Source organism: Sus scrofa, chromosome 13, assembly GCF_054392235.1.
Source record: "Sus scrofa isolate SSC_HxYL_T2T_F1_AM1 chromosome 13, Sscrofa_HxYL_maternal_Yorkshire_Landrace_v2.0, whole genome shotgun sequence".
NCBI classification, from domain to species: Eukaryota; Metazoa; Chordata; class Mammalia; order Artiodactyla; family Suidae; genus Sus; species Sus scrofa.
Window position 1 is genome coordinate 150616007 of NC_139395.1, and position 22987 is coordinate 150638993.

General features: G+C 43.3%; 1 protein-coding gene across 37 annotated transcripts in view; it reads right to left on the minus strand.

Moving 5' to 3' along the window:
- The window catches only part of KALRN (kalirin RhoGEF kinase), a 695174-nt gene that overhangs the window by 205301 nt on the left and 466886 nt on the right, over positions 1-22987 (minus strand). For 6 of the 37 annotated variants that reach the window (XM_084990955.1, XM_084990958.1, XM_084990954.1 and 3 more), the window contains one exon: positions 4152-5656. The exons of the other annotated variants lie outside the window; for them this stretch is intronic. In XM_084990955.1, coding sequence (XP_084847081.1) covers positions 5594-5656 — 63 coding nt within the window. In that variant the 3' untranslated portion in view covers positions 4152-5593. Of the gene's footprint in view, positions 1-4151; positions 5657-22987 lie in introns of those variants that run through there. 37 annotated transcript variants of the gene reach the window in all.

Consider the following 22987-nt stretch of genomic DNA (forward strand, 5'->3'; position numbering starts at 1 on the left):
TCAACTGGTCATAGTCCATATGTGGAGGATCTACAGCAGATATCAGATCTCACACTGCCCCCATGTTACCATGCTTTAGCGCTGCTGCTCATCACATCTCGGGGTGTGCTCAGCGCTACAGGGTAGAGCTTCTTCCTTATCCCACTCTTCTCCTCCCCAGGTACATTTTCTTTCCTAATGCTGCCTATCTTATGTTGGAAGCTAAAATAACTCATTAATTCACTTTCTTTGTGCATACAGTGAGTACAGGGAATGAAAATGGAGAGAGGCCTGCATGGGTTTACCATCTACATCTAGAATACCCTTTAACGTTGGTTATTCTGTCTAACTTACAAAGTGATTCTAGGACATGCCATGTTGTTTGAGGACAGGATTATTTATACCCATTTTCACAGCCTGTCCAGTGGCTCCAACAGTGGCTGGTACACAAAAGTACCTAATGAGAGCTTAGTGAACAAATGAGTGGTTCTAGTGGCAGTATGAGAGGAAAAATGGCAGAATAGCAATGGGTTGAGAGACAGATGAAAGCGGTTTTGGAAATGAAACTTCTAAAATCTCGGGGTCTTGGATGGTCAAAAAACGTACGGAAGCTGAAGGGAAGCAACTCCTTGTAACCCACGGGTCTCCGTCTGTGAGATCCAATGGGAGACCTGGGTCTGTCTGAGGAGTCAGTGCAGGGCTGGAGAAAATAACAGAAAGGCAAGTACCGGCAAAGAGGATTTTACCTTTCATGTCCATGGGTTTCGTTTTGTTTTGTTATGTTTAAGTACCTGAGAATGTGATTCAGCAGCCATCAGATTTAACACAATCCACTCTCATTTTGCTTGTGCTTTAGTGATACAGGACGCTTTTAATCATCTTTACTAATGGAACAGAAGCAGAAGTATGCATCATCAAAATGCCATTTCTATTCACTTTTGGAAAGTATTATGTGTGCTTTCTCCCCAGCAGGTTTTCTTTCATCACGATTAGTTCTAGCTTGGGCTAATAGTAAAATGAGTTAGCATTTTCTCTGTACAATACCTGGTAGTAGAAGAAATGTGTTTATGGCACAGGAAACTTGCACAGGGCTTAGTATTTGTCACAGTTAATCACCCACATGGATAATCTATTTGCAGCAAGTGGAGTTTTGAACAGAGCAAACGGCAACCCCCCCCCCCAAAAAAAAAACCCAACAACAACAACAACTCCATGTCCTGGATTTTAATGGCTGGGGGTAGATGCTCCAGGAAAAAGCCACAGCTTGTGTTATAAAGAGTGTGAGTAGAAAAAGAACACTGGGCTAGGAGGAAGGCAACTGGGGTTCTCATTCTTGATGCCCAAAGGAGGCCATGTAACCTCTTCGTAGCTCAAAAAAAGATTTTTTTTTAATCTACAAAATGTAATGATGTAATCTATACCTGTCTAGCTAACAGGTTAACAGCCAAAAGAGAGTAGTAAGAGGTCTTATAAAAGTATTAAATGCTAGGAAAATGCAAAGCTCTGATGGACAAGCAATGAAATATTGTTGCCACCTTTTCAGGATTTATCCTCTGCCCTAACTCCTCAGTGCTTGGGATCTTGGGCTGAGGCCTCCAAAATGACCCAATTAAAAAAAGAAGAGTCATATTTCTTAAGACTCCTGCTCTTCCAGGATAGCTACTTTTAGAATGTCCATGGATCCTAATAAACAGATACATCCTGTCTCAGGATTTTAACAGAGATCTTCCAGCTATAACACTGAACCCAGTGGTTCGCAAATGAGGTCCCTGGCCCACCAGCAGCAGCCAACAGCTGGGGATGCAAGTTCTTGGATCCCCCCCAAGACCTACTGAATCACAAATTCTGGGAGTGGAGCCCCACAGTCTGTGTTTTAACAAGCTCTCCAAATGATTCTGATGTGCACTCAAGTTTGAGAACCACTGATTCAGCTCAAAGGGAAAAAAGGAAAGCTAGGAATTGGGCCCTGGGACATGCTACTGAGCAACCTGTATTTGTCTGAAGGAGGTAGAGGAAGGCTTAGGGACGTGTCAAACCACACTGCACAACTCTGTGTGTGTGTGTGTGTGTGTGTGTGTGTGTGTGTAAAATGATGACCAAGAACATAATTTTCTCAGGGAGGTCTTCTTCCCAACCACCCTACCTAAAAATGCATCCCCTCCCTCCCCTGGCCCCATATCCCTTTCTTGATTTACTTTTCTGTGTAGCATTTATCACCTTCTAATAGGCTGTTGTTTACTTGTTTATTTTATTATCTGTCTCCTCAAGCTGGAAGGTTCACTCCGTTAGGGCAATCTGTTTTGTTCACTGCTGTATCCCCAGCTCTGAGAACTGTGCACAGTCCCTAGGGGGCACACGACACATTTGTTGAATTAATGAGTGAATGAATGACTGCTGAACCTGGGAGATGAGAAAAACATTGAAGCACCAGCAAGCACCCTTATTACAGCCCAGAAGCCCTGCCTCTTTGTTCTTGCTTTGGGCTCAAAAATGCATCTGCAAACAAGGCGGGGGTAGCTGCCATCCTCAGGGGTTTGGTTCATTACACTGTTTGATTATCATTATATGGCGTGCCCTCCAGTCCTTCCTAAGCTGGGGAGAGTGCCCTGACTGAGCAGTATGGTCCTAGGGCTGGCTGTGTTTAGGGGGCAGTCTTGGGGTGTGCAATAGGCTAGAGTTGGACATAGTAGGGAAAAGGCAGTCTTAGAAATCTATTGAGTTCTAGATCTCACACTGCCGCTAACTTGCTATCTGGTCTTAAGCAAATTGTCTGGCATACCTGGGTCTCGGTTGCCTCTGTGGATCACAATGACCTCCAAGGACTTTTCTAGTTTTAATTATATATCCATTAAAATATTACTTGGTTAATGCCTGTCTTGTCTACTGGTAAGCTCCGTGAGAACCGGAACCGAGTCTATATTTGATCACCTAGTTCATAGTGCCCAGCCCTAGGAGGCACTCAGACATCTGAGTGAGCAAATCCCTGTGAAAATCAAAGGGGGATGTCAGCCTCACCAGCCCGTGCTCTACACAACTAAGTCCCACGTATATGGATGTGGGCTACCGAGACCCTGGCCTGGAAGAGAGCTCCAAAACACAGGAAGAGCAGGATGCTGGCTCTGCCTCCCCCCACCAACGCCCAGGATCCACAGAAGTTGCACAATTTGTTAAAGCAAAGACTATGGTGAGGTACAAGGAGAGCCCAGGCTGGGCGCTGGGCCATCAGCCCTGTGGTTTGAAGAAGCATGGGTTTGGGGACCAGAGGCCTGAATTTGAATCACAGATCTGCTATTTTCTTAGCTTTATGACTTTGTACAAGTTATTTTACTTCTCTCAGCTTCAGCCTCTTCATCTGGAAAATGAAGACAGTACCGCCTGCCTCTCAGGATGGCTGTGAAGATTAGAGGACATAATGCCTATCAAGTGCCTTCCCAGCATCTGGTGTGAGAAGGGTGCTCAGTACATGGACGCCTTCTGGTCTGGTCCTGCCTTCCCCGCCCCTTATAAGGTTTCTAATCAAGCCTCCTTCCCCAAAGAACCAGCCTAAGTTGGTTACTGGCCCATGGGAGCGCCCTGGCCCATCTGGCTGAAGGGGGGATAAAGGCTGGACTCAAAAGTGCTTCTCAGAACCTTTGGAAATACATATTTTCTCCATTTGCTTCTAGTTTGCTTCTTGAGATTTTGAGATTTGTAACATGCTATAGCCTTGTGTCAAAAGGTACAATTTTGTAAAGAAAATTTAACAATTGATTATCACTTGCACGTGCTGACTCTCATCATTAAAAGGAATGACTTAGAACTTGACCGCTCTTTGGGGGCAGCCTTTGTCTCTCCTTCTGCCTTGCTTTCTCTGGTTGAGGGAATTATCCTCCTGTTCCTGCCTTGCCTCTTCCACTTCCCCCACCACCCTCATCTACTTCATATGACCATCTTTATTCTGGAAAACACATTCTGCTGCTAGGCAACCAGAAGACAAATCACTGCGGTTGACATGACTCTCAGTAGTGACTGCAATTGCAGTGGTGCCGCCACCATGCCAGACACATGCTCCTTGCATCTGTCCCCAGTAGACAGATCTTTCCAGAAAGTGGGATGGGGTGAATTCTTGGTAGAAAATTAAGGGCCTCGGCACTCAACAGAAAGTATTTATAAATCACTGTATATCAACAGCCTGCTTTAGAATCATTTTATTAGAACACATTCAAGAAAGTGACATATGGAAAAAAGACAGCAGCAATTCTTAGTCATGCAAATGCCCGTGTGTTAAGGTTCTCCATTGGATTGAAATTCAAGTACAAAGACAGTCCTTTCCTGAGCCAGGTGCAATTCCAGAGAATGACACTTTGAATCGAGAGCACATTTCCTCGGCAAAGTTCAGAACACTGAACAAGTCCCATCCTCACAAGAAGATTGTGAGATACATGGAAGTGTAAACTTTCAGGATTTTAAGGAACCCTTTACCCAAGCCCTCCCCCCTAACCCAGCTGGGGGAAGTAAGCCCAACGTTGTCGGGACCTCTTAGAAATAAGGTTTAGTCTATTGAAAATAAAGCGATGGGCCTTAAAAAATTAGAAACTGAATATATATATTATACATATATATATTTATGTAATGGGATCATCTTTGCCTCTTGCCTTGGTGTGGGGTGTCCATGAAACTATGTGTTGGGTTGGGGGGGCTCTCTCTTGAGTGTTCTGGAAGTTGGAGGACTTTTTTTATTTTTTCACTTTTTATTATGAAAAAATGCAAACATATACAAAAGTGGAGAGAATGATATAATGAACACCCACACATCCATCATCTAGTCTCAACAATTATCAACGTGTGGCCAGTTTGTTTCCTTTATTTCTTCTCCCACTTCCCATCCCATACCCACCCCAAAACAGGATAATCTGGAAGCAAATGAAGGCTGGAGGGGTCCTCTTTGAACCAGACACCTCAGGAGTGAGTGAGGTTAGGGAGGAGTTGGAAAATCATGACAAGATCTGGGAAGGCTGAAGCAGATAGAACATTTGCTGGGAGAAGTGGTCCCTTCCAATGTTTGGGACTGGCTGGAGTTGACCCTCGTCTTCCATAAACCAGAACCAAACACTGCCCCTTCTTCCTCCTCCCTCCTTCCCGTGACTGGGGGGATGCGGGCTAGATCAGAACGCTGGGTTTTTCCAGTGGGGGCCACTGACAATAGTAACGTTCAACCTGGAGGAAAACTCCAGGGACAAGTGCATCCGTCTACCAAACCTGCCCATTCACATGGCAGACCTGGAGGGCAGCATGGGCCTGGGGGTGCCTGGTGCTCAGGCTGGGAGCTGGGGGACAGCATCGGGCCAGGGGGGCCTCTCACAGGTTCCGACTGTCCCACCATTTTAGACTTTGGAGAGAAGCTTGGCAACCTCGAATTGCACCCAGTAGAGAAGCAAGGGGCCCCGAGGGGTGAGCCCATGGCCCGGGGGGCAGATTTTGCTTGGAACATGTTGCCCTCTGGGCAGAGGCTGCACCCCACGCCAGCCCTGCCAGAGCAGTCTCAAGAGAGGTGGGTGATGGGAGTCCAGGTGGGAGGTCCCAGCGGCGGCACGGCTAACCCGGTGAGCTGCAGGGACAAGTCCCAGGCTGCGCGCTAAACGTAAGTGGAGAAAGGATCTCCAGGTCCCAGGTGCCACCGAGGAGCAAGGTTGCCATCCTGTTAAGAAAAGGGCCGGGGCTCTGTGATTTGCATATAACTTGGCACAAATTTCCATGAGATTCCCGTCGGCCTTTATAGAAAACAGAGCGAAAGCATCAGTGCGACCTGGTGAGTTTCTAGCAACGTAATGCACAGAGTGCAAGCTGGCAAATACACAGTCATTGTCTTAGAGGAAGTGGAGGGAGCAGAGTGCTGCATAGGAAGGACATTGCTCAGTCTGAAGGTTCAGAAGCAGCCAACCAGGTCCAGGATCCTGATGAGGATCGCCCACCGGCCACTTTTGTTAACTGTCAAGAGCTCACGTCCATACCCTTTTCCTCACGTTAGCTCCCTGAAGAGCATGTGTGCTGTGGCTTTCCAACATCCCAGACAGGTAAGCAGGAGGGGAGCCAGGAAGAACTTAAATAGGGCTGCATTAACTATCAAGTCCAGTGGCAGATAGTGTTTGTTTTGTTTTGTTTTGCTTTGTTTGTTTCAACTCTTTAGGGTCTCTATGTCCTACTAACCAGGCTTAGCATGAAATTCAATTGGGGGGAAGAAATTGAGAAAAGTTTACTCATTCATGCAGCAAATCTTAAGTAGTAACTGACTCAACATTCCTGATTTCAAGTGTTTCCAGGGTCCATAAAGGGGTAATCTAGAATTTTTCTAAGGCATGCGGTTGGTTTGTGCAGGCTGCAAGGCCAGCTGAGGGAATGGATGCCTGAGGGAGGGGGCCAGGCCAGAGACTCCGCTTCCAAATTCCAGTGACACCACCTCTACTGGGCCATCAGAAGCAATGGAATCATTCTTTTAGAATGATGGTCCCTCAAAGAGAACCAGCTTCAAGCACTACTGGAAGGGTGAAATATTTTTAAAAAGCAATGGCTCTTAGCCAAGATAAAATTCCAGATGAATTAAAGCGTATGACTCCCCATCTGACTGTGGCTTAGCTCATGGTATCAAGGCTGCCTTACAGAAAGAGTCTGAAACTCTCTTGGTAAGAACTCCAGCCAGGCAAAAACTGTTCATTAAGGAAGAGAAAACATGTCAGCACCAAGTTCAAATGGCAGTTAACCTGAGCTGTGGGGAAGGTAGATGCTGAGGATTCAGGAGGGGGAAGAGATGCTGAAGAAAGCCAGGAGCAGTGATTGGTGAGGTCCTACAGGGCAAAATACTGGTGCCCACTGAGCCACCTTTTCCAGGGCAAAAGGGACTCCAGAATTTTAAACCATATTGTGCTTTGCATAATGTTACATTAATGGGCTGGAGGTGGGGAATTGGTGGCATCAGCTGTCCTGATTAGCGAGTTCCCCACATCACAGGAGGCTGTCAGTACCCGTTTGGTTTACAGCTGTGCTACTATGCCTGTAGAACTTCTTTGGCGACAGAATTTAATAGTTTTACAAGTGCCGAATTTGACATTTGGCTCTTCATACGGTGATTAAAATTCTGAGGGTGCAGACTAGTTTTAAAAAATATTTTTAGTGTCATTATTATTAAAAGCTAATTTATTTATGCCCTTTATATGATCACTGTTATTCATGGCTATTATTTATTGGGCGTTTAAGGCATGCCAGGCAAAGCGCTGAGTGTCTGGCACGCATCATCTCCTGTAATTTGCACCACGACTTTATGGGGTGGGTAATACCATTATCCCCGTTTTGCAAACTGAAGCACTGAGAGGTCCTGCCCAGGATCATACAACTAGCAAGTGGAGGGGCTGAGATCTGAATTGAGGTTGGTTTGGCTCTGAGGTTGTCCTACCACTGTGCTAGGCTGCCCTAGGAGAATCCAGGTGCTAAATGATATTTGTACATGTATAAGTTTGTGGATTCCAAAGATCTTGGGAAGCATCCCTCCTGCATTCTAAGGAACCATGATCTCCTCAAGGACCTAACTAGAAGTGGTTTGGGTCACTTCATTATGTGTATTCATGAGATTTTGCACAAAAACTTTATCCCCCCCTTGAACCTCACGGTATGATGGTCTCCGTGCACCTGCACATCTGTCTGATGATGGTTTGATAAGTGAGACATCTAAGAATTAGAGGCATGTGGGCAAACGGAACACTTGTTCTCCAAAACCCTGAGAAAATACACATGTATATAGGAAACCATTACTTTCTATGGCTCAGTAGGTACCTTAAAAGAGTAGTTAACACCAATGCACCACTCTTAACTCTAAAAATGATGGCTGTTCATGATCTCATTGAGATGACTTTTTTTTTTAATCTTGCCCAGGGCAAAGACTAGATGGAAAAATTTAAGTAGAAGTGTAGTTTTAAAAAATGCCATTCAATTTCTTTGAAATGCTAACAGTTTCTATTACTTAGAAAATAACTCTCAGCAAGGAATTCACATATATACCCTCTACCTTGGGCATTCTGATTTAGCCAACGAGGGGCCTGAGATGAGCTTTTTTGAAATGTTTCCTTGGTAATTCTAAGGGTCACCTAGTTTAAAATCTTTAAGGCAGAGACCACTCCATGGTTGGAAAACCTGGGTTTTACAGCATTTGAACTGCATTTTCACATCTGGACACACAGCATCCAGAAGCACTGGTCTTGGGCATTTTCCATGAGGAATAAGAATCAGCAAGACCCACTTTAATAGGACAGCAGCTCTTATTAACCAGATCTTCCCAGAATTCTTTTTTTTGGGGGTGGGGGGCGCTATGTTGAGATTTCTCCAATCTCCTCCTATTCAGATACACACTCCTTCACAGAAACACCTTACTTATTTATTTAATATACTATAGATCCCAGTCTAATCCTAGGCACTCATAGTACCAGTCTTCTGAGCTCTAAAGAGATGTTCCACAGTCCGTAGATGCCTAAGAGATCACTGGACATCCAGGGGTCTAAAAACAGCCACAAATAGGGAACACATTTTTTTTATAGATTTAAGTCTTTTCTTCTTCCACAAAGAATCTGAGGCATCTATCTTGCAATCAATTTTAAATGCATCTTCAGTTGACTATATGTTCTAGATGCTTCTGACTCATAGATCTGAAAGCCTCTGAGGCAGAGATGTGCCTGAATTGCTACTCCTGTGGCCAAGACATAGTAAACAGCCTCTTCTAAATTCCTGACTCAGGTTATGCTTCACTATGCACAGCAGCCAGCGAGCAGCTGACACACAGGTAATACATGGAACATGGTCTGTTCTTGGTTTTTTATTCTTTTTCGTTCTTGGTTTTTAAATTCAGGTTCATTTCATTCTGTTGGTCAGGAGGGAGAAATGATAAGATTTATAGCATTTGGGCCAAAATGTTACTTTGTGTGTTTCTGCCTGCATCATCTGACTGGTTTTGTTCATGGCAGAAGGCAGTGGGCACAGGAGATGGGAGAAAGACCTGGGTTCAAATCTCAGCTCTGCCACTTTCTGGAGGCGTGACCCTGGGCAGGTGATTTAACCTCTATGTCTTCCTCATCTGCAAAATGAGGATAATGATACTTACCTGGAAGAATTGTGAGGCTCAAATGAGAGATTAGACATACAATTCCGGGCTCATAGTAGGAGTTCAGGGAAAAAAAAGACAATTGTTACTGTCAGTTGTTTATGTTGTGAGTGCTTCCTCATAGCAGCCTTTGTGCTTCTCTCAATTACAGCAGGGGCTTCTAAGAGAAAGGGCTGTGCTTTCTCATTAGACGGGTGGATTTGAGGGACTTTCTTTATTCTGTTTGTGTTCCTTCATTACACAAAAGGAAGTGCAGATCCCCTAATAAACTGGCTTAAAAGAGCCTTTTGCCACCTCAAGTTTTAAACTAGAGCCCATACTGGAAATGTGCCTTGATATAACTAACCATCTGAATGAAAGACAGATAGAGTAGGGAACATGGTGAATGGTGCAGAGAGAAAAGACACAGACATCATGAAATATGTCGTTTCACTCTTTTTAGAAACTGATTTTTGTGACTTTGTTCTTTCATGCTTCCTACTCTACTTCTGGCTTCTAGACAGCCCTGTGTGTGCTGTTCACACTGACGCAGGGCTCCTCACCCCCAATGCAATGGGGAGGTTCCTGACATGGAGCGGCTGGCCCAGTGGCTTGGGAAGAGCAGGAGGCTGTGCAGAGCCAGGCTCTACTGTGCCCCTTCCTGCATGGTGGCCCTGGTGTTCTCTGCTCCCAGAATGCCACCCGAGAGGCAAGAAGTCAGCCCCAGCAAGGCAGAGCCCACCTCCCTGTGTTTCATCTCTCTGTTTCTCCTCCTGCCCAGAGACAAAGAGGGAAAGAACTGTGAGACTAGGTGATGTGGGAGAAACCTCCTTGACAATGTTTGTTTCATATCACTTTTTGGTTCCAAGTTCAGATGGTTAGGAAATTGTCTCTTTAAGGAGTATTCTTATCAGAAACATTCCCCCTGCCCCATGACAGTGGGAGATGAGGGAGGAGGAGGGAGGGAAGGGGAGAAGGGAGGGGAGGGGAGGAGGGAGGGGAGGGGAGCTGAGTCTTGACCCAACGATGAACCTGCTATTAGGATTCTTGCCCATTCCTCCTACGCTGGGTCCCAGAGTCCCTATGCCGATCACTTTGGAAACCCCTCTCTCTGGAATTATAGGGGCTTGAAAACTGAACTTGAAACATGTCTGCCTTCTCTCTCTCCCACTGCATGCATCTTTGTAAAAATCTCTTTATGAACGAGAAAGCACATTTCAAGCTTTTCTTCCCCATTACCGTACTTTTCTCAACAGCTGAGTTTGGGGGAAAACTCTGACCTTCCCCACTCCTACCCCAACTCCACCCACCCCCTGAAATTTCCTTCTCTTTCCTTTCACTCTTCAAGACTCCCGACCTTCACAACCAAACAAGGTTGCCATTTCCTCAGCTCACAACCTTAAGTAACCTCTGCCCATCCTGTAAGCCAGCCCAAATCCACTGTCTGGTCACTTTCTCTCATCGTGAGATACTGAGACGTCCATCCCTCTGTTCCCTCCTAGGCATCCTGCATTATTCATTCACACAGTGGGTTGATGTCAATAACCGTCTTATTAATAATTGTGTCCCTTCCTACCCTTAAAAAATAACATCTATTAGTGTTTTTTTTTTTTTTTTGGTTACTGAAAGTAATTTGAATTATCGTAGAGAATTTGGAAAAAGCCACCATCCAGAAATAACCACTGTTTACATTTTGGTGTATTTCCTTCATATATACATACATGCATACATATATGTATATACAAATATATGTATATATGCATACAGAAGCACACATACACACACATATATACACATCCACGTTCCTTTTAATGCTTAACAGAAAAATTCATCTTTTATATTTAGCGGGATTAGGAAGACCTCCAGCAGGTGGAAAAGAAAAATAACTCCAGGCTGCAGCTCAGGTAGGCTCTTCACCTGCGCCAGCTGTGGCCATGAACATTTAGAGCACTGGCTTCTCAGTTTGTCATGTTATGGGCCTGGTGGCCAGGGAAAATATCTAAGCTACCCCTGCCCCTCAAACCTCAAGGATGAATCCTTCTTAGAGAGCAATATGGGAGCCACATTCAGAGACACACACAAAAATTCATAAATATATACAAACAGAAGTTAAACACACAAAACATATCATTCAAACAAGAATCTTCGAGCCCTCTCTGTGAACTCCTTCTCAACATGGACAACACAAGGTGAGCTTTGTCTTTGTGGGCTTCAGGATTCAGTAGCTGAGACAAAAACTAACCCATGGGAAACAAGCGCAAAGTGGAAGAAGTTGCTTTGTCACCAAGTGCTGGTGGAAGGGACTCCAGAGGTCACCCTAGTAACGAAGAAGATGTGTTCTAGCAACATTCTTCCTGAGGTCAGAAACATACCCATCAGGACAGGAGGTAATTTTGGAGACTCAGTGGTAGACAAGGGCGATTATGGTTTGAGAGATCTTTACATTTCAGTGACGATAATCTCACGTATCTACCAGAAAATATGTTAGAGGAGAGGTCTGCAGACAGCAAGGGACCCAGGGAGGAGGCAGACCAGGGGAAGGGTTCTGTTTCTCATGATGCTCTAGGTCTTAGAGAACACTGCTGTGGTTTGGGAGAAGTGCTTCTCCTCTTGATGCTGCCAGGAGTGGACCTCACAGATTACATACAAATCTAAAGCCAGGCTGAAGAAGTGCAATCACTGTGACAATCCAGTGGAACACTACTTCAGGAGGAGGACAGAGAGGGAGAGAGAGCCGAGATGGCTTAGAGGTCAAGCTGAGGATGGGGATCTGGACCAGGAGCAGACCTGGGAGATAGCATATGAGCTTAGTTTCAGTTCTGTTGGGTAGAGAGCAGTGAGTCATCCAAGTGCAGTTATGCCATAGACAGGTGGAAATACAGTAGCGGGTCCCAGGGTGCAAACTACGGGCTAGAAACAGAGACTGGTCCACTCAGCGGTCAAAGCACGACTTTATGCCAAGCAATGTGGCAAATACAAAATAGAACATGTATTGTATGCTTTGGATGTTACAGAATGATATTTGATTGGGGGAGGCAATGCTGGTGGCTCAGAGGTGGTGGCAGGGGATTAATATGGAGAAGCAGTGAGCATTTCCACGAAGGAGGCATGAGTCAGGTGGCAGTGAGGGGCGTGTGGGGCATGATTTGGTAAAGTCTGTGGGTATGACAGGAAATGGAAACAGCAGGAGCAGCTCATGGCAGGAGTGGGGGCATTTGATTGCCACTGTTTGTTGTGTACCAGATGCTGTAGCAGACAGTAAAGACAGAAGCATCATGAAGACCAAGCTATGATTGTCAAGGAACTCACAATGCAACATGGGAGAATACATGTAGGTAACTGATTATTTGGTAAGTGCAATGAGGTTGCAATATATAAACTACCAATATTCAATCAATCATTCTGAAGCCACAAAACTGTCAGGTCCACCTGATTCAATCTAATGTAAGTGCATTATGGTGTATATAATATATAAGGGTCTCTAAAGAATTAGGTGTAGGAGGGAAAACCAGATACATGTCTTTGGAGATGAGCCTGTGCTTTACGCTAAGCAAATGTGCTCCTGAAGGCTTTTAATGGACAAGTGAGCTGTTGAAAGAAATGTTTTAGGAAGATGAATCTGATGTTGGCTGAAAAGATAAAATGCTGGGACAATATCCCAGAAAGCAGAGTAGCCATTTAGGAGGCTTCTTTAAGAATTTAAGCAAAGGGTGACCAAGGCCTGACCAGGATGATGTGACAGACACTTCGAGGGGATCATCCTCAGGACTTGGCCTCAGCCCAGCTGGCCATCAGGGTCCCAAATGGGCCCACAGATACAGAGCTGGGAATCTGGAAAATCATTCTTCTGATCCCAAGAGGGAAGTCAAACCAGGTTGCTGGCTTGAGAGAAAAAGTAAATTTTCTGCTGCTGCAACTGAGGGATGCTGACATCAAACTGGAAACACGGACAGTGACAGTGTTCGTGATGTCACCACTTGACCTTGGGTGTGCTTGCTGGTTCCCTGGTTCCACAATGGAACTTAGGGTTCCTCAGGGTGGGGACTGGGCTGTTTGGTTTCACTGGTGCATCTCCAGCCTGCAACAGTGCCTGGCACAGAGGAGGTGTGTGAGAAATGTGAGTGGATGAGCAGTGAACACAGAATTGTCATGAGGAGTAATGTTACTTCACAGATGGCATCTTGGAACTATTATCAGGGACATCAGAATGGAAGCAACAAAAACTAATGATGGAGGTGGGGGAGGATCTGGAGAAAAAGGAATCAGGAGAAGTTCCAGTGCAGGAGCATCAAGGAGCAAATAAGTATGAGATGGCAGAGGGAAAGGGGGTGTCTGACAATATGCGAGAGAGGAGAGGTACTGGATGGAGGTGGGGACCAAGGGCAAGATTCAGAGCATGGGCACAGGTGCACTTTAGACTCTCTGGGTCCAAAAGAATTAGAGAATAAAAGGACAGTTATGCATCAAAGTGAAGACAAAAATAACCCTGTAACCATCCGGCTGAAAAACAAAAAACACTCAGAGCTTCCTGGGTGCTACTCAACAATTCTTGTGAAGGGTGTCCAGCGTCTGCCACAATCTGACGTAGCCAATCATTCTGGCCCTGCTGCCCACGGCTCACCTCATAAACTCCACGCTTCATCACAGTCACTCTGCAGACACCAGACTTACCCTTTGTTTTCCTTTTTCCCCTTCCTGGCTCTTGCTGTCTAGGATGACTTTCCTCCCCACTCTCAACATTGATGCTGCCTGGATAAACTCTACCCACTTGGTAAAGTTTAATGCTGAATCTTCTCTAAACTTCCCAAACTAGAAGTCTGATTTTTCTTAGTTCTCTTTGTTCCCAATTTCTAGGTCTCTTTCTTCCCCACAATGCCCAACACATTACCTTGTGCTAATATGGTTTTCATTTACTGATTTAACACATATTGACTAAGTACCTTCTATGAATCAGTATTTTGTTAGATTTGGTGATACAACAGTTATGTCTCTGCTTCATGGACTTCACATCTAGTGTGTGTGGGGGGGCGCACCTTTGTAACCAAATGAAGGCTTAGATAGTTCATAGCAGTGAGAGGTTCCCAGAAATAAGGATATGGAATGTTGTGAGAGGTATCACTTGGGGAGGGGAGTTACTTGGAGGGTCAGGACAGGCTAAGATCTGAAAGAAGAGAGAGCAAAAGGGGTGGGCTGTGGCCTGAGAGGGGAAAGAATTTTCCAGGTGGAAAAAACAAAGGCCCTAAGATGGTAAGCAACCTGGCCCATTCATGGAAAGCCCAGGAAGGTTGTGAGGCAAGATACAAGAGGAAGAGTGTCTGCGGTGAGAAGTGGACTGAGATCCAGGTCATATAGCCCTCGTGGGTCCTGTTGAGGACTTTTGTGAGCAAAGGGATGACCTCAAGGGGCTTCAAGCCACTGATGTGGAGAGTCTGCCCTTTGAAAAGATCACACTGGCCGCAGAGCAGAGAAAAGATTAGAGGAAGGTCAGAGTGAATGTCCGGGGACCAAACAGGAGGCTTCTTTCATAGGCATGTGTGACAGCACAGTGGCTTGGTCCAGAGTGCACTATACGGACCCTCAATAAATGACAAAGGGGCGCAGAGTCAGTCTTTTGAAGTCAATCATCAGGACTTGAGTAAAGGCGAATTCCACTTTTATAAATCTTTCCACTAGTGTAAATCACAGTTGGCATCACCTCAGCTCTCCAGCACTCGTGCGAAATGTGCTGGTCTAGACAATCAAGTGTTCTGACTCTTGAAGATAAATACCGACACCAACCTTTTCTTCCCACTTAAATCTTTTTTACGGATATCTTTACATCTCTGACTTAAAAAGCAAAGTACCTTGAACATAATTTTCCCTTCTGTTGACAGTTATAAATACCAACATGAGTAATAATCACGGTGTGGTACAGAAGACAGCGCAGGTCCTGAGACAGGCCAGGTCACAGAGCACTAGTGGTACTTTCACTAAATAGAATCCATAGCTTTTCGGCTTCCTCTCTTGGCTGTCAGTAGCTCAACCTTTGTGGCTATTAGTGTGTCTAGATAGAACTATCTTTTTGTCTAATTTTCTTATGGACTAAGATGCAAAGATGGTAAAAATAATATAAAATTAGGCTCGAGAGGCTTTCCTGTGAGCATAGATGCTTATGTTTTGCTATGTAAAGCATTCCTTCCTGGGTCTTGGGTCTATTTGTCAGACAACTGAGTTCCAAATCCAATGGACTTATCATTTTTTTTCCCTGAACACATTTCATTCCTTATTATTATTACTTATTTTATATTATTTATATATTATATATAAATGTTGTTATATTTACATGATATTTATTATTTTTATTATCTGTCATGTAATGTACAGAGTAAAATGCAACAGATGCATTTTAAAAAGTCAACTAGTTCTTTTTTTTTTTTTTTCTGTCTTTTTGCCTTTTCTAGGGCTGCTCCCATGGCATATGGAGGTTACCAGGCTAGGGGTCTAATTGGAGCTGTAGCCACTGGCCTATGCCAGAGCCACAGCAATGCGGGATTCGAGCCACGTCTGTGACCTACACCACAGCTCACAGCGTCACCAGATCATTAACCCACTGAGCAAGGTCAGGGATCAAACCCGCACCTCATGGTTCCTAGTCGGATTCATTAACCACTGCGCCACGACGGGAACTCCAAAAGTCAACTAGTTCTTGATCTTTATTAAAACAGAGGTAAACTTAGGGATTTACAGAAACCCACATGTTTCCATGTTGGTTTACTATTCTGTGGAGAGAAAACAATGAACAGTATTTTAAAGGACTAAATGTAAGAAATGTCTCATTATGTCCCATCATATGAGCTCCTAACTTACAAATATACTGCCTTCAAAATGTCAGATTAGATGTTTATCAAGACACAATAAGGAAAGTGAAAAAACAAGCCACAGAGTGAAAGCAGACATTTATAATATGTATAACCAACAAAGGACTAATAGCTAGAACACATGAAGAAGACCTCAAAACACATTAAAAAAAAAAAAAAAAAAAGCGGGAGTTCCCATCATGGCTCAGTGGTTAACGAATCCAACTAGGAACCATAAGGTTGTGGGTTTGATCCCTGGCCTTGCTCAATGGATTAAGGATCTGGTGTTGCCATGAGCTGTGGTGTAGGTTGCAGACGCAGCTAGGATCCCGAGTTGCTGTGGCTCTGGTGTAGACCAGCAGCTACAGCTCCAATTAGACCCCTAGTCTGGAAACCTCCATATGCTGCGGGAGCAGCCCTAGAAATGGCAAAAAGACCAAAAAAAAAAAAAAAAAAAAAAAGCACACAACTCACTAGATAACTAGGCAAAGGCTTGAACAAGGACATCATAAAGGAGAAAATTCAAAGGTCCAATAAGAGATGAAAAGACTTTCAACCTCATTAGTAATGAGGGGGATGCAAATTAAAACCATGCACAGATATTACTACATACCCATCAGATCTGTGAAAATTTTGCAGTCTGGCTATATCAAGTATACATGAGGAAGTTGAGCAATAGAAAAGCTCCCATATAATGATAGGAGTGTAAATTTGGTACTGGTATTTTGAAAAATAGATTATATCATCTAGTAAAGTTAAGACATACATATATCACCTAGCAATTTCACTCCTAGCTTTAGACCCTAGAGAAACTCAAGTACATGCATACAAAGATACATATACAGGAATATTCATAGCAGTATTGCTCACAATAGCCCCAAACATCCCATATACAGAATGGATAAATAAATTGTGGTATATTCACCCGATAGAATACTATACAGTGAAAACTAATGAACAACTGTACACATACACATGTATGAATTCCATAAAATAATTGTTGAGTGAGAGAAGATACATATGCACACATGCGCGGACACGCGCACACATGCGTGCACACGCACATACACACACAAGCACACACACTGTATGATTCTAGCCATATAAAATTTTAAAACAGCCACACTGAAACTGTATTGTTTAGGGACACATACATAAGAAATAAACTAGTAAAGAAAAGTTAAGGACTTCATTATCATGGATGTCAGGAGAATGGGTACTTTTAGAGGAGAGGACAGGGAGGCACACAGGGGCTTCTGGAAAGCTGGTAGTGTTGTGTTTCATGATCGCGTGGTTATTACACATATGTTCACTTTATAATTATTCATTTGAATGTTAGTTTTTATGAATTTTCAGCATATGTATTTTACATTAATAAAAATTTTTAAAAAGTTTAATATAAACCAGATGTTTATGAGTAGGAATGAATTTTATCCAGAGGAATAAGAGTATAGATAACAGTCATACAAGCCTCAAACTCTCACTAGGTAATAAACTAAATAGTGCACATTTCAATAAAAATAATAGAAAATAATATAGTCCTATTATTAGTTAAACAAAATATACACGAGCAGTAACGAATAAGAATTATTTTTAAAGCATCTGATATCATCATGATACACTAGATTGCAAAACTGAGGAAATTGACACTCATGCTCAGCTAGAGTATAGATTGGTTCAGCTTCTAGAGGGGGTGACCTGACAATGTCTATCAAGTGTTTTAAGTGCATATTCCCTTTGATGCAGTAATTTGATGCAGTAATTCACAAGTGTAAGAAACTCTGTCTGTACAGGGATTACAGCCTTGTTTGTAATGGTAAAAGACTGGAAACATTCCATACACACATCAATAGTAGACTAGTTAAACACATTATGGTTCTCTAAGAAATGGAATACTATGTGGCCACTGAAAAGAATTATATGTCCTGCTATGAAATTACCCATATTTGTTACATGGAGAAAAGTATAAAAGAGTACTTATGTTACTACTTGTTTAAACATTTTTCAGAAGAATAAATGTTAGCTTTTATATTTTAATTTCTCCAGAACTATCCCTACATTTTAAACCACGTATGTTATGTATCATTGCTTCAAAAATTCATTTAAAAAATCTTGAGTGCATACGTTGAAGGAAACACAGGTTTAATTAGATTATTATGAGGAAGTATAAGAAAGTTTTATAAAGATTCTAAGGGAACTTTTGAAGAATTCCCATCAGAGCTAATAGGCCATTAAAAAAAAAGCCCAATTCTACATCAAAACAAAATACTTCTTTTGATACAGATGTATCAGTAACATTGCTCTTTCACAGGCTGTCCATGATTAGAATAATTATTCTGGGATCAAAAATGATACAAAGGAGGAGAAACAGAAAGGAAGATGAACTTCAAGGCCGGACTCCAATTTCACTTTTGGTGTAAAAGCCTTCAAGGTTCCCAGACTGTTTGTTGTTCTAAGTGAGTATACTTCTGTTTCAAAGTGTATTGTGTTGTGTGATATGTATTCCACCCAACATTCATCCTTGTAGTTTCTCTGACATCTGGCAGAGCAAGTGGAAGTGCTAAGCATAACAGTCTCCTTCCACCAATACATGTAACGTGTATCGTCACCCTATTTGGCGTCACATATAAGATACTTGGTGTGAACTCAGAAGACTCTGGGAAAAGGACAGAGGTTGTTTTTGTGTATCTGGAATCTTATGGTATCTGGTCATCGGTGGACTCAAAATTCTGTTGACTAAAAGAATGAATTCAGTGTACCAATATAGTTGAGATAATTTTTTGGTTTGTTTCTAGTTAATTTCATTCTTTTTGGTGAACAGATTTTTTTTTTTTTCTTGATCAGGGGTTAATGGTAGCACCTACTTATTTGCCCTCTAAATAATGCAACCCATCTAGTAGTTTGGACTCTATATGCCCCTGTTAGGAGTACGGTCTCAAATTTAGTAATAGAGAACATATCCTAACAATCTTTCTCTTTGAGGAGTTTTCAATAAAATTTCCAGGAATGCAATAAAGCTTCTTAATAGCCTGTGTGGAAAGAGGCATAAGAATAGTGACTGTTCTTGTTTTGGGAGGTTGTGGGATGAAGTGGGTGGGGAGATGAGAATGAATGAGACTCTACGTTACAGATTTCAGATTCTATAATTTGAAGTAACTCCTTTTATCAAAGTACTCCCCACTCTTCCTCCCCTCACATCCTGCATCATCACCATCACTGTCACCATCATCATCACTTTATTATTATTTTAGCAGTTTTCCCTTTTATAAAAGAATAATTTTCCTTTAATATTCCTGTTTTATGAGATAAAAGTAATTTTGAAATATTTAGGGGCTAATCATTTCTGTCTAGATCTTTTCTCTTTGTCTGGAATGTCTACCTGCCATGAAGGTAACCTTCCCTAATCAACTACAGCGCAAAGATGGCAGTGGCAGGAAATCTAACCTTCTGGTTTCAAATGGTTATGAATTGGGAAATTAAAAACTGGGGGACTACCTTCAAGAATTCCCAGGTGATCTTTTAATTTTATTTACGTATTTATTTTTCGCTTTTTTGTTTTCTTGGGGCCGCACCTGTGGCATATGGAAGCTCCTAGGCTAGGGGTTGAATCTGAGCTACAGCTGCTGGCCTATGCCACAGCCACAGTAACGCCAGATCTGAGCTGAGTCTGTGACCTACACCACAGCTCACAGCAATGCTGGATTCCCAGCCCACTGAGTGAGGCCGGGGATTGAACCTGCGTCCTCATGGATACTGTCAGGTTTGTAACCGCTGAGCCATGATGGGAACTCCCTAGGTGATCTTTTTAAAAGAATTGCTGAATTCTTTTAAAATAAAAGCTGCAACAGTGTCAGTAACAGAGATACAAAAAAAAAAAAAACCCACCAAAAATAGAAATTGCAATGCATTCCAAATACCTCAAAATTGAACACATTTAGGTTCACGTCAGCACAAAAGAGAAAAGTGTAAGTAGACCCTCCAGATGCTTTGCCTGTTTTGCTCACTTCCACATCCTCTGTTTAGAATAGTGCCTGCTATACATTAGGAGCTCAATAAATGCTTGATAAATTAATCAATAAGATAAAAAGATAACATAAATCAAGTCACAATGAAAAGGTAATGAATTTTTAATATCCTCTAGTGCTCACTAAATCAGACTATCATTCATGTGTAAGCTGAGTAACAGCAAAGAGTAAGTGACACTTTTTAAACCTCATTCCTACAGCTGAAAGAATGCCAGTTAGCAGGAGACAGGAGAGAGACAGAAAAATGCAAACACTGTTCTGTTTTGTTTGTTTCCTCTAGTACATCATAAAGTTCAGAGAGGAGGATGAGCCCTTGGAAGTGATACAGAGAGCAAAGCATATGGGAGCATTTGGTAAGCATCCCATAGCCAGCATCATCAGCAGGGGCCATGCAGATTAAAGGAATAGTCCTCCTGAATTTTTTTTTTTTTGCTGTGCTCACGGCATGTAGAAGTTCCCAGAGCCAGTGATCAAAACCTGCTCCACAACAGTGAAAACACCAGATCCTTAACCCCCTGAGCCACCCGGGAACTCCTCTCCAGAACTTCTAATCAATGTATACATATCCCTGCAATCAGCAATTTCAAACAAAACCCACTACAGCATTAATAATAATAATAATAGACAGATAAATATTCTGAACTTGGAAGACTCAACTCTGAGCCCTTATATATGGGGAGGCTGGAAACTATCAGTTTTGAAACAAGGCGGTGACTGCTCCAACACAACCAGGGCCAGACCCACAGGGAACATGGCAGCAGGTGGATGGAAAGACTGATTAGCAGAGGGAAGGGTTTGGTGGGAAGTAGGAAGTAGACACACAGAATGGGTCTTGTCTTCATGGCCCTGCATCTTCCAGCAGTTTTTCCTCAACAGGTAGAACTACCAGGATAGAGGCAGGCTGCTCCCCAAGGCACTGTGTTTGCTACTTGGTGTGCTGGGGAGAGGCTTGGAGCCAAAGTTCCATCCTCACTGCTGCTCCCAGTGGGAGGACCCCACAGAGGACAGCCAAACTCATTTCTATTGATAAGGACCTGCTTTCGGGCAATAGGCTCACATGGTCTTATCCCAGTTTCACGAATCCTTAGACCTCCCCATCCCCATCCCGGGTCTGCCACACAGCACTGGTCATGGCAGACAGGTGGGCAGTAGCCATCAGCAGTGAGGAAGTAACACTAAGCTTCCAGTCAGGTAAAACCCAAGCAAGCATTTTCAATCTAAGGTCAAGGTCAAGAAGCAGGTAATATAAAATAGGTATAAACAACAAGGCCCTACTGTATAGCACAGAGAAATATACTATGTATCTTATAGTAAGGTGTAATGGAAAGAATCAGAAAGAAAAAATATATATATATCTGAATCACTTTGCTATACACCAGAAATGAACATAATATAAACCAATTACACTTCAACCTTAAAGAAAAAAAAAAAAAGAAACAGGGTAATATTTATCTGATGGTCTATTAAATAGGCTTTTACCAAGACTTCTACCTCATGGCCACAGAAAACATATGTTATGTCTGACAGCACAGCACAAATGGGTAAAAGTACGTCTAACTAAAGCAGAGCCACCACTTCAAAGCCACCTTCACCTGCCCCACAGACTCTAGGCTCACTGCTTTGGCTCAAGGCATTTATTTCCAGCAACACTTCTGCTTGAAATTTCTTGAAGAGTTCATTTTTACTGCCACCAGATACCAAAACTCTCGGCGTCATTCCTAACCATCCAGGAGCACAATTTTTTCAAAACATTATTTCCCACAGCCTGTCTCCCCCCTGCCATCAGCTTTAATAAGGTAGATTCAGTCATCTTGTTCTGCACTAAAATAACTTTTTTTTTTTTTTTTGCTTTTTAGGGCCACACCCTCAGCATATGGAGGTTCCCAGGCTAGGGATCCAATCAGAGCTACAGCTGCTGGCCTATGCCACAGCCACAGTAACGCCAGATCTGAGCTGAGTCTGTGACCTACACCACAGCTCACAGCAACGCCAGATCCTTAACCCACTGAGTGAGGCCAGGGATAGAACCTGAAACCACATGGTTCCTAGTTGGATTCGTTTCTGCTGCGCCATGATGGAAACTCTTAAAATAACTTTTTACCTAACACAGAAGGAAAAAAGGGTAAATGACATGTCAGGTGGTCTGTGCAGAATAACCCAGTAAAACCCTTGCCCTGAGAACTGCCACTCTCTCTGCCTCCAGCCTCCAATTTGCCATGCCCCCCTCCCTGCCCCCAGGGCCATCTCTCCCTGTGCCCCTTCCCCCACAGCAGAACTTGTCCTGCAGGCAGGCGTACTCACTTGGGTCTTGTTGGCCTTGGACTGTCGCCATCTAATCCACTTTAACATCTTGGCCTGATCTCAAATTTTGCTTTCTCCTTCCACCCAATTTTTTTAAAAACCCGAATCTGAATTTGTGCTGGGCTGCAGCAGGGCTGAGCTGGCTCTGGAGACTTACTGTTCGGAGGCAGGGATTGGCCTTGCCACAGTGCTCAATGCCAAGATCTCAGAACCCAAGCGGGAGTTGGCCTGGAAAAGCTTGAAGACTCTGGGGCAGAATCACACTCCCGCCAAGGCCACTCTATGAGTCACAACTACTTGGTATCAAAGAGTCTGTGATAGGCATTAATACTGGAGAAGTTATCTTTTGCTTTTGCCATTTTCCAGCCCCAGAGACACTGGACTGGCTGATGGAACCACTTTGGGTTGCTGGGGTTGTGCTGGGGCTGGGACAGAGTGCTGTGTAGGCAGGTGGAGAAGCAGCCAGGAACAAGTCAGTGACTGATTTTTTTGCTACAAAGTTCTAGAAGATGAACTATCAGGATTACTACAAAACTACTGTGTTTTAAATTCAATTTAACAGGCAGGGTGTGACTTGGGTTTAATCTTAGGTCTGCTGGGAACTGGCTTTGTGACTCTGGAGCAAGTTACCTTTTTCTCTTTAAACAGGATGAAGGCAGAGGGTTAGCAGATCTCTCGGGTTCTTTTCTTCCCTGAGCTTCTGGGTTTCCAAATTCCAAACTCACCCTGAGTCACCTCTGAGCTCT